The 12,811-nt window shown below is 40.8% G+C and overlaps 1 protein-coding gene across 1 annotated transcript in view; it reads left to right on the forward strand.

Moving 5' to 3' along the window:
* Window positions 1–12,811, forward strand: part of RYR3 (ryanodine receptor 3) — a 509,318-nt gene that overhangs the window by 226,792 nt on the left and 269,715 nt on the right. Inside the window, 4 exon segments of the mRNA XM_054565625.1 lie at window positions 1,931–2,043; window positions 2,966–3,065; window positions 5,952–6,045; window positions 11,627–11,701. Of these exon segments, the coding sequence (XP_054421600.1) occupies window positions 1,931–2,043; window positions 2,966–3,065; window positions 5,952–6,045; window positions 11,627–11,701 (382 nt within the window).

Consider the following 12,811-nt stretch of genomic DNA (forward strand, 5'->3'; position numbering starts at 1 on the left):
GGAAGTTTCTTAATTGCAGCTTTACAAGTGATTCACAGTATTCTACATTGGAAATTTTCTTTGTCTCAGCATCCCAAAAGTTTTTATCTATTTTCTTCCAGTTTATGGTCTGGCTGTTGTCTGATTTCTGGTCCTTTGTATATGACCTGTTTACATTTTCTGAGCGCTCTTTAGATCTTCTCTTTTGCCCTAATGTCTGAAATTCCACAGTGATATGTTTGGACCTGGATCCTTTCTGTCGTAAGTCCCACAGAAATGAATCCTGTTGTAGGTCTCTCTTCTCCACTGTGCTAGGCACTTTGTAGACCTTTTCAATTTGCAAGTGCTTGTCTTTCAGCTTTGGAAGCATTTTTATAACATTTCTTTGTTATATTCTTCCCTTTTCTATGTTCTTCTCCCTGGAAATTCTCTAGATTGGTTTTCGAATTGTCTTTTCACTCCTATCTCTGTTTTTCTTTGTTGTTCTTTTTGGGAGAAATTTTCAACCTAATCCTATAACCCTTTCTTTCTCTTTCAGAACGAGAGAGTTTTTCTTTTTCTCTGAAGGGATCCTTCATGGATACATTCATTCCTGCTTCATTAATGTACTTTTTCTTATCCCTCTGAGATTATTAATTATAAAATTTTTTAAAAATTTTCCTTGGCTCTCTGTAATCTTTGTTTTCTCCGAATCCCTTCCCCCCAACCCACTTTTGTTTTATTCCTGTCATTCATGTTAGACTTTCCTCAGATGCCCGGTGATCCTTTGTCTCCATTCAGGTTTAGACCAGGTTGGTAAGAGCTGACTGGAAGCTCTGAGTGTGACCTGCCATCTCTTAGATCTCACTTTTAGGTGATACAGAGGGGACCTGGACATTTCACTGGAGGCACCCAAACAGCCACATCTTTTATCGTGGGTATTTGGCTTCCCTGAAGAGTAATCCTCAAATTTGAGGTGGGATTGGCGGGGAGTTCAGCATTGCAGCTGACATTCTGGAAGCTGAGGGATGGAGACAAAAAGAAGGAAGCTGGGGTTACTAATCAGGACATAGAATTTTAATTATCTGTCTTCAGTATTCTTCACTGCCTTGTTTGACAGTGCCTGGTATTTCTAAAACCAGACCTCTGATGGTTTGTCATTCCATGGGTTTAACTTCTTCTGCAAGGTGGGGGAGGAAGTCTTCCCTGTCTGTCTGTGCAGCACTGAATACAGGATGCAGAAGTTAAATGTTCCTTTAAAACTTTCAGCCAGCCCCCCTGTTTTCAACCCGATCTTCTACTGTTCCCTTCACAAGTAACTGTTTCCTCCAGCTCCAGAGACTCTCTGGGTAATATGCAACAGGCATCGCTTTATTCCTTAAGACTGGCTTCTCATACATATTCTTACCCAGAGACTTGAGCTTTCTCTGAGCTGAAACCATCTATCTTCTTTCCTTTTTTTAGAAAATGTCAGTTTCTCTTTATTGCTGTCAACCTCACACCTGCTATCTTAGTTCTTGTAGGTTTGGGCCTTTTAAAAATCTCTCATCATTTTCAGTAGCAATACTGATGTTTTAGTAGAGTTCATGGAGGGGTGGGCACAAAGATAAAAGTCTGTTAGTGGTCAGTAGTCCAATGAAGTCAATTCTTTATAAAGCTTTATAAGTGCTTACGAAGAGGGCATTTTTCTATATGTATTAAAAATACTCAGGCTTCTCTAGCTGCTGGCCTCCAATACTCTTTCCAACACTGTCTTTCTGTCTGTAGAGAAAATGAAACGATAGACACAGACAAAAGCAGACGTGGGGCTAACTGAAATGCTTATAAATAAATAGAAATTGAGGTCTGGAGTGCGCACACGTGTGTGTGTTTGAGGGATTATTATTATTATCAGGAGCAAACAGAATGAGGGACACAATTAGAGACACAGGCATCTATGAAGCAAAGACTAACTCAAGGAATCTTTACATAGGAGAAGCCTGTTGGTGGACCATACATCCCGCTTCCAAACAGAGGTCCGAGGGAGAAAAAGTTCGAATTGGAGATGACCTCATCCTCGTCAGTGTGTCCTCTGAAAGATACCTCGTAAGTACCTCCTACCACGGGCATCTTTCACTTTCAGAACACTTCCTTTAGGAAACGGTTGGTCGAGGAGAACAGAGTCACAACAGGTTGCGTAGGACAAGGTAGATGCCTTTACACAGTGTACTTAGGAGGTGATTAAATCCTCTCCCCTGCCAGGTTGTCATGGGGCCCGGAATTTAACTGTGAATTACCCTTTCAGAATAAGGTACTGTGCCCAGCAACCTCTGTTAAACTGCCCTAGGCACTTCCAGAGAAAGCCAACTATGTACACATTAGCTGGAATTACTGGGAATGTATCACATTGTTTAGCTCTTGTCCAGTGAAGAACAAGCCTGAAAGAATGGGATAGAGGCGAATAAGCCTCTGTTGGAGAAAGAAAGAGAATTTAAAATGTTTCAGCATGTGATACATCATAGTGCTTGGAAGACTCAGGTGAAATTTTGCACCTGGGGATAGATACTAGGCTAACATCACTGACATCAAGGCCTTGGCTGGTAGGGGAGTGTGGAATACCTGGAGATCAGAGAAATGTCAGGGATAAGTTTTTAAGCTTCTTATTGCCGACCCTGTTGGCAGATTTTACATTGCCTAGACCAAAGACTGGAGTAATTTTTCCCGTTTTGAGTTCTGCGTCCTACCAAGAATAAACATTTTATAAATTCCTGTGGAATCAAGGAGCCCGCTGAAGGGATGAAGTCAACACTTGTCTGCCACCTCTGTAGCTAAAACTTCCTCTTCCTTGAATCATGTGTCCCGCTTTGAGGCTGCTTCTAGATTGAGTGAAGAAATCTTTCACAGCTCCGTAGAAAGAGCCAGATGATGCTAAGGCTCTTTAATTCAATCCTTAAAATTCTAGGGGAGCTGCTTCTGTCAGCCCTGGTCAGGTGATTTAAAATATGTTGCATGTTTGTTTCTACCACAGCATCTCTCAATATCCAATGCTAACATACAAGTGGATGCCTCCTTTATGCAGACACTCTGGAATGTACATCCTACGTGCTCAGGAAGTAGCATCGAAGAAGGTATGCTTTTTATATGCATGCAGCCCTCAGTCTGCCAGTCTGTCTTGTGCTGTATATATTGACATTTTCTGCTGCTTCCCAGCTCCCACAGGAATGTCTCGATACGCAGCATGATTTTAGTTCACCTGACTTCCTTTCTCTGATGTTGGTATGGGTTATTTTCTATCCTAATTTCTGATCACATGAGCATTCCTGGAATTATTTTTAATCCTTTGGAGTCCACTGTTATTTTAGCACTATGTGCATTTAGGACTTGGACGTGCACCTTTCCTCACCACTGACTCTTCATTTTTATTTATGGTCATAGTTATCAGTGTACAGACCTCAGCAACTTCAATTTTAGAGGAGATTATTTGCCAGGAATGTGAGGTTGTTAATATTTCTTCCCAAGGCATCTCTCCATACAGGTGGGAGGATTTTCTTTACAATAAGAGTACGTTTGGCCTTGTGTCTTGACTTCTATTTATGGAAGCCCATTTTAAAATAATAAATAAAATATTCTCAGTATTTTATTTTTCCCTTGGAAGTAAGATCATCAAAGTTTGTTCAACATATCATATTTCCTGGAGTCAGGCAAAGTCAATGCACCTTTCACGTTATGTAGTAAATATACTGGCCTTATCTCACTCATGGGTAATACCACAGCTGAGCAGAATAATCAAATGTCAGTGGCCTGTAGGTCATCACATCATATCCTAGCACTTACAGCAAGATCAAAATTTTTTTAAATATTCATATCATAGACTTCAACACTATTTTTAATCCTAAACCTAGTAATTTGAAATTAGGAATACCCTCCTATGATAAAATGTTTGAGAGTGTCAAGGTAATACCCTAGTTTCAGGAGGCATCATAACTCAACTGAGTAATCAGGAAACAACAGACTTTTAACCCTTTCAGCGACTTGTGGAATGTTTAGCCCTCTTGTTTTATACCAAAATTAACCCACCACCCTATGTCGATTGTCAATCATTCCCTTTCTGTGAGGAATCGAGAAACTATGGCTTTTAAATCTTGCCCAGGAAAGTTTTGACTGACTCCTCCCCATGTTAAATTTTTCATTGTCACTGTAGGAATAAAACTATTGCTCAGTCCCAACAGGGGGCTTGTGGAGACTAATTAGGAGGTGTTTGCAAATCACGTCAGAAAGGTCCTTCCAGAAGTGTTGAGTGCCCTCGTAATAGAATCTGGGCAGCTCATCTGGCCCTGTAGACAATGGCCTTTCAGCATCCACTGGCAAGAGACCTACTGCAGCCCTTGAGAGTGTAAGTGACCCCATCATGGCCCTTCTTTCCTGACTGTTGCCCTGCACACTTCGATTAGGAAACGCTGTGATGTGCTGGCACTTGGCAGTTCTCTCCATGTGGATAGAATATTGATTGGAGAAGCTCGAGGACTATAAGCGATGAGCTCCGAATGGGGCATGGCCTCACCATCAGGAGACTGTGGAGAGTTTACGCAAGAGCATGATCGTAGATGATTTTCATTTTCTAAGTAAATTGGCTATTAAGAATTCCCCTACAGTATGTCATAAATTATCTTAATGCAAAAAAAAAAAGATATAACTGAAAAGATTAGTACAATAACATAGAGGAAAATTGGAAAAAGCCTTCTGAATGTTTGGGGGAAGTTCGAGAAAAACTTGCCTTGCCTGGATGAAAAAAAAAATGGAAGGGGACATCAGACTGCCCCTGCACAAGATACACTGGCATGATTTCTCATTCCTACTGATTCCATCCAACACCCAAAATAGTTGGGCATCCCCTAAAGTGATCTAATTATGTGATTAAAAAATAATCCTAATGCAGATATTGAGCATATTAAGTCCACTATGTCTCCTGAGAACAGGCTAGCCTGGCGTATTTTTTAATTCCGTTGGATAAAAAATGTTCCCTTCCTTGTGCAAAATAAAGCTCAGACTGGGGCCGCTCTGCTGCTGCTACATGCTTAGAATTAAGGCTGAGAATTTATTTGAAGACAAACTGGGCATCATGTGCCTGAATCTTATTGTTTCCTATCCATTTCTGAACTCCATGGCTATTCAAATTCCTTTCCTTACTCTAAAAGCTAAGAGCTTATTGATAGTGGCATCTATACTTGTCAACTCAGGAATTCTGGAATGGCATTCTGCCTTCCCCTCGAAGTGGTAGGATCAGTGCCCAAGTTTGATCTGCATTTGCTAAACGCATTCAAAAGCTAGCTTCTTCTAAGACAACGATTAATAACAGTTCGCTAACCCCCTTACCAGCACTTCCCATGGCTTTCTTTCCCATGGCTGCAGTCTGATTTGGATTTTGCCACAAAGCGTATACTGTGAGATCTAAGAGCTCATTCAGGAATTTGATGTTGAATGTATTTACATCACAATCAGTTGGAAAATCCTTATGTCTTTAAGAGTAGTAACATTTTCCTATTGGGGTTTTTTTATGGCAGTAAATACATATCTATCAACAATTACTTATTTTTTCTTTTTTATTTTTTTTACTGTTGTTCAGTTACAGTGGTCCCGCCTTTCCCCCACTGCGCGCCCCTGCCCCGTTACCCCCACTCCCACGGTCAGTCTCCCTCCCATTGTCCATGCCAATGAGTCCTCTATTTTTCCTTTTGGTTTTTAATGATATGAATTGACACTATTTTCACCTTACTTTTTGATGTTGGATTTGCTCATCCCTGAAACCTATTTAACTTTCAATGTTGGAATTGTTTTGACATTCTTGTCTTTTCTGCCTGAGGCCCGAATTCATGGAATCTGTAATTTCCCAAATGCTTCTCTCTTCGTGTTTTTCATAACTGACTCAGACCTGCACAAATTTACCCTTTTCAACATGATATTCTCTCTGTATTAAACTTGTCATCAGTTCATGTTAGAATATAATTCTCTTATAGGATACCTACTTGGTGGGCATGTAGTACGTCTTTTCCATGGTCATGATGAGTGTTTGACGATACCATCTACAGACCAGAATGATTCCCAGCACAGGTAAGCCAAGAGCTTCCTCCTTCTTGTACCTGTCTCTAGTCTCAGATGAGTCACACTGAGGAGCTTGCATTTGGGTGTGGCTGCAGATGAATTCTGTAACTGGTAGTCAGTAGAATACCCCCACCTCAGCCATGGGTTTCTGTGTGTAAACAGGAATGGCAAGACACTAGATTTGACTCACAGGTATATACAAGGTCTATCCAGAAGGTATCCAGCCATGTAATATGAAAAATAGAGACATTTATTGAGGAGGACACAAGATACAAGAAACATTGTACCTAGGACAATGACACCTCAGTCCCCCTTCAAGTAGGTACCTCGGGACCTCACACATCCTCCCAATCATCATCAGCTGCCCTGTCATATTTTCCTGAATCTCATCAATGGTCTGAAATCTCTTCCCTTTCAAAGGTAATTTTAATTTGGGGAAAAGCCAGAAGTCGCAGGGCACCAAATCTGGGCTATAGGGGGGCTGAGTAACCTGGGTGATTTGATGTTTCACCAAAAAACTCTGCACTGAGACATGATGCATGAGCGGGTACATTGTCATGATGAAGCTGCCAATCAGCAGTTGCCCATAGTTGGGCCTTCTGAATCATCTGAATAGTTTCTGCAGAGAAATGTTCAAGCTCAAGACAAAATTTGATGCAGATTTGTTGCTCTACTCATTCAGTCATTTTGAATGCAATAGTCACACAGTACACATGCTCATTCACCACTAATCTACCGCCCTCACTGATTAGTACAGGGAAGTTATCATTGTTCATTCATGGGCATTCCACTCCACTCTCCTTGGCTGCCAGGTTACATCAATGTTGCAAAAACCATTTTTGTTATATTAACAATGCCTGGACTTTTTCCAGACAGACCTTGTATATACATGTACTGCTTCTTTGGCAAGCAGTCCATGATGCTTCCCAACCTCTTTATTGTCTTTGGTTGCTCCTATCTCTAAGGAGTTTCTGGTCGCATTCATTGAAGCCTGAATCACTCATTTTGGTAATAGAAATCAAGCTAATGTCTCTAATGGGTCTGTGCACTTACATAGATTATCTACCAGGCTCTTCACAAGCAGATCATCACTGTTCTTCCCCTTTCATGTGCTAAGTAATTAAGGCAAAGTTTGGTGATTTCTCTTTGCTAATTACCAAACAGGATTGGAGGAACTGAGTGTCAGTATCCAGCAGGAACTGGATTTAGCAGGGGATGGTGCCAAGGGCAACATTTAGAGGGTGCTGTTGAGGGTGAGGCTTTTTCTGCTCCTCTAGTTGACCCATAGTGAATGTTTTTCAAAAATTCAAAACCCAAAGAGGGAAAATGTTAATACAGGTCTTAAATTCATACTGAAGGGTACTTTAGGCTGAATTTGGGACAGCATTGAGTATGATATCCTGGCAGTAAAACATTCTTTGTTTTTGCATCATGCCTAAGGGAACCTTGTTAGCTGCCTCTTTTACTTTATCAGAAAATGGAGACAACTGCACTTGAACAACAATAAAAAAAAAAGAAAGAAAAGAAACATGGGACCACATCCACACAACTTAGACATCATGTAGGTCAGGTTCCTACACAAAAGCCACACACTGACTGATCTCAGATGGGAGCCTAGAAGCCAGCACTGCAGACTGTCCCTTCAGGGCTCGTTCCTTATTTGATGTGCAAAAGGACCCCCAGGAGCAATGAACTGGAACATGTTATTGTACATCTTAGAAACCAGCCGCTGGCAATATGTATTCCTTCCTGTTCTGAGCCTCTTCCTACTTCTTCTGTCCCCTGAATGCCCCTTCATGGAGACCAGATGTGCCATGGGAACCAGAACAGTGTCTAGGCCACACAAAGCACAGACCTTTGGCAAATGCCTGATCAATTCACTCACCACCTCCCTGGCACTGGTCCAATGGTGAGGCAAACTTGACTTCCCTTCAAATTGAGGCTTCCATGCTCTAAATGATGTCATGTGATCCTATTCACTTGCAATCTTCTTTCCTTTTTCTTTAAAGAGTGAATTATGCAATAGCCCATATACTGTGTCACAGGGGTGTCCAACCTTTTGGCGACTCTGGGCCACACTAGAAGAGTAAGAGTCATCTTGGGCCACATATTAAATACATTGAGACACATAGTTACAAAAAAAAAAAAAAACCCTCAATGTTTTAAGTAAATTTATGATTTTGTGTTGGGCCGCATTCATGGCCATCCTGATCCTCATGTGGCCCATGGGCTGCAGGTTGGACACCATTGCTAATATTTTATTCTGCTGCATCAGAGGAAAGTTTGCAGGTGGATAAAGAACTGAAAGTTTTGTGGGTGAGTTTTCCAGAGTTACACCTAAAATGGAATACATCAGAACTCACTAGTTTTTTCTTTTCAATCGTGTTCTTCTTTTAAGGATAGGAATTTAGGAAAAATGAAATGCTAACTTTGTACGTGGTCTTCTCACCCCCCCCCCCCTCCACACACACACCTGTCATTAAATCTAGAGCCATATTAGAAACAGCCTGAGCAGAAATCATAGTGCTTGGAGAGCTGTGTCATTTCACTTCAGTCTGGTGGTTCAAGAAGCTCCTGACTCAAATAAAAGGCTGAACAGGTATTTGAAAGGAGGTGCTGGGGAGATTGAGACAGATGGAAAAGGATCCCCAAATGGGCACCAGAAGCAGGTGTGCATGCCGTCGTTGAGATGAGCATGAAGGTGGCCTTCCCTGGATTGAGGATTCTGCAGGATCTAATTTTACTTTGAAAAAAAGAAATTTACAGGTAAAAATGAGAATGCTTAATACATTCCTCAGTAAGGAGGTATGAGGGGTTGAGACTGGAGTAAGTAAGTAGCTCTTCATTATACTGGAACCTGAATTTTTGTGTCAGCTGGATCAAAGCAGGCTGCCTTGGCATTGTTTGATGTCTAGGTAAGGTGAGTGGTAAGCCTCATGGCTGTCGTATGTCATTAGGTAAGTTCTCAGAACTGACCAGAATGGCCAGAAGTACTGAAATCTGAGAGAGCACAAAGGAATAGAGAATAAAGAACTTACTAAAGGAAACAAAAAAACAAAACAAAAAAAACCCATGCAAGTTATTCCACTTAATAAGGCTGACATTTAGGTGGAAATAATTTCTATTCCCTCTAAAGCCCTAGAGCAGTAAGGCTGGATAGAGAGGCTGACTGTCCCAGGGTACAAACCCAAAATCAATCTAGCTTTCTGAGCTCTGATCCTTGGCTCTGCCTCTGGCTTGTCAAGCACCCTGGAGTAAGTCACTTAAGCTGTTGAAGTGGAGGCTAAACTGTCAGCCAAGCTTTCAAAAGCACCTCAGCTCACCACCCACTCTTCTCCTCTCCTTGGGTAATTGTTTTAGAGAACAGGAACCGGTTGTTTCAACCTCTGTAACCTTGAGAGAATAAATGGAACAAGCTACCTGCATTGCCTCGGTGGGAAGGACTAACCTTCCAGAATTCTTTAGATGTCAGAGGGAGAGAGGGATTCTCTAATCGTGCAGCCTAGGATGAGCCGCCCCACCCTCTCCTCCTCAGAGATCCCTCCAGCTCTCAGTGAGGAGAGAGAAGCATTAGTGACAATCTCAGCACATTTTCTTGTGTGCCTAGGAGGCTAGTGAAGTATTATTACTATTCTAGGCCTGGTACAGAGATACCTGGGGTGTCGGAGCAATGGGGTAATGTAAGATTTCTTTCCTAATATTTATTACATGTTTCCTGATAATGTGTACATTTGCAAAAGATTTAGAATGTCTTCAGTCATCTCACCACCTAGAAGTAACCACTGTTAATATGACTTTTCATTGTATTTCTGTACCATTAACTGTGTTTTTCTTTGCATGTTTATAAACATCTGTATTTTTTTAAAAAAAATTGAATTAATCCACAATACATAATATTTTGTATATCTGGGAGCATCTTTGGGCTCATAGATTACAAAAAAAAAACAACCACATTAAATTCTCACTACCATTCTGTGATTTAAGTACCCTCATTAGACTTTACAGATGAGAAAACTGATGTACAGAGTTGAAAGGACTTAGTTAAGGTCACACAGCTAACAGATGCAAACTTAGATCTGCCTGACTCGTAGACCCCATATTTTTACTATCTCATAATGATACAACTGTTTTAGGGGAAAAATAATTAGACATTTCCTCTTCACCTCTATTGATTATCTATTGTCTCAAAACCCTAAATCAAGTTATTCATGGCCTTGAGTGATTCAATTATGATGTATATACAAATCCTCAATGGTAGAGAAAGGATTTAACTTAGTGAATTTAAATGCAGTTAAATGATCAGTCTTAACTTAAGGTCATGAGATTCTCACAAAGTGTCTGGGTTTAGTGTACCCGGTAAACCAGGGACAACTAGAATAGTTCATTTAGTTTCTCATAATTGGTGGTTTAGGTAGGTCTGTCCCTATTATACAGACCAAAAAGCAGCCTTTGCCAATCATCAAAAAGACATCAGGCAAACCCAAACCAAGGGAAATTTTACAGAATACCTGAGCAGTACTCCTCAAAACTGTCAAAGTCATGGAAAACAAGGAAAGACTAAGAAGTTGTAACACACCAGAGGAAACAGGGAAAACATGGCAGCTAAGTGCATTGTGGAGCCTTGGATTGCATCCTGGAACAGGAAAAAATGTAATGGAGAAACTGGTAAAATCCCAGTGAAGTCTTGGGTTTAGCTAGTAATGATGTACCAATGGTGGTTTCTTTGTTTTGACATGGTACCATTGTAATATCAGATGATACCATTAGGGGAAAGCGAGTGAGACTATTCATAAACTCTACTATTTTTGCGACTTTTTTGTAAATCTAAAATTACTCCAAAACAAACATTTTATTAAACACATTAAAAGCTTATCTTATTTCAGGAAAGGAGACAAGAGTAAAGTAATAAAATCATGAGCACTATAGCCACTGAACATAAAGTTTTGTTCTGAGCTTCCTAGAACAGTAGAAATGAATTTCACACTGTACTGTGTATATGTTTTTTAAGTGCAAATACATTTTCAAAGATGTAAAACATCAAGGCACTTAGCCTGAAAGAACTGGAGCATCCAGTATGTAGTCTGATCATGTGACTGGGCTGTTTTAACTCCTGATGTGGAAATGAAGAAGATCCTTTTCATGGTACACCTAATGGTTTGTGAGTGTCCATGATATACATATAGATATGGCAAGCAATTTTCTCACTGTTAGCACTTTTTCTCCTCATAAGAGAGACTGGCAAAGTGTGCCTCTCTGACTCTTTTTTTTCAAGTTACTTTATTTTTTTAATTTAATTTATTGAGGGGACCCATGCGCACTTTTGGTGGGAATGCAGATGGGTGCAGCCACTGTGAAAACAATATGGAATTTTCTCAGAAAATTAAACATGGAACTGCCTTTTGGCCCAATGATCCCACTTCTGGGACTATATCCTAAGAGTCCTAAAACACTAAATGAGAAAAAAAATGTATGCACTGCCCTTGACTATTGTTTTGGTGCCTTAAAAAAACAATGTCTGAGTCTCCTCTGGGAGCTGTCCCCTGTCTGGTGCTGATCCGTGTCAGGAACTAATCTCCAACTTTGCTCACAGGAGGATATTCTACGAAGCTGGGGGAGCTGGGACACGAGCCAGATCTCTGTGGAGAGTGGAACCCCTTCGGATTAGGTAATGGGGCCTCAGGGTGGTGCTCTTTTCAGGATTGCTTCCTTTTCTGGAACAGTCCTTTCCTTAAATACTATCTCATTTGTTCCATATCAACTGGCAAACTCTCAAAAGTTCTTGGCCCACAGCTAAATCTGAAATTTCTGTGACTTTGTTTTTAAAGAACAACAACAATGACAATCTCTCTCTCTCTCTCTCTCTCTCTCTCTCACACACACACACACACACACACACACGCACGCACGCACGCACACAATTTCCAAGACCTCTGTTTTGATTATAAATCCAGGCAGCTCCCACTGCCGTTGCAGTGTCTGCAATACAAAAGGCAAGCTCAGATGTGACCACTGGAAGCCATCGGTGCTCTTCTCCCATTTGTTTTCTTAAATAGATTCTGTAGAATCCACATTAAATCTCCTTCGCAGTAGCTCTGTTTGCTCCAGCGGAAAGTTATCTTTATGTGACAGAGTGGTGGCCATGATGGCATGAGGCAGGGAGGACTCAAACATCACTGAAAACATAGCTGTGAAGAAACAGTATTTACCAAAACTTGTCAGAAACAGTGCTGCATCTGGATAGAAGGAACAGGAGACTGAGACTTTGGAGCTATATGCTTGAGCAAAAACATACAGTCTCTAAACATCAGACTACTAAAGGGGGTCCAGTTAAGCTCTGGACCTTTATTTTGCTGAGAAGGACTGCAAGTTAGGCTAGAGCTAAACCACTTGGGATAGAAGAGGAGGGTCAAGTGTGGCCATCTTGATTTTCCTTCTCTGACTTTCTCCCCAGCTCTCTGCTCATTCTCCCCCTGAACACATGTTCAAAGTAACAGTCTTTCTCATTAAGGATTTTCAAAATAACCCATTAGCAATTAGGAGAAAATATTACAACTTCTCTTATACATATCTTCAAATTTTTCCTGAGAGCTCTGGAGACTGCTGGTTTAAGGAAAACTAGTTTTAAGGAGCACCTGTTTGTTATCTGGCTTGGGACACTTACGTTCTTTTTCCAGCCCTGTCAGAAGTTATACTTTTATTCTCAGGATATCAGCCCATGATTCTTACTTACTGGAATTTTATAAAAAGTCAAAATAAGTATGTATATAGAGTTCTA

The sequence above is a fragment of the Pteronotus mesoamericanus genome, unplaced genomic scaffold (assembly GCF_021234165.1).
Source record: "Pteronotus mesoamericanus isolate MK-2021 breed Mesoamerican mustached bat unplaced genomic scaffold, CSHL_Meso_final contig_164, whole genome shotgun sequence".
Lineage (NCBI taxonomy): Eukaryota > Metazoa > Chordata > Mammalia > Chiroptera > Mormoopidae > Pteronotus > Pteronotus mesoamericanus.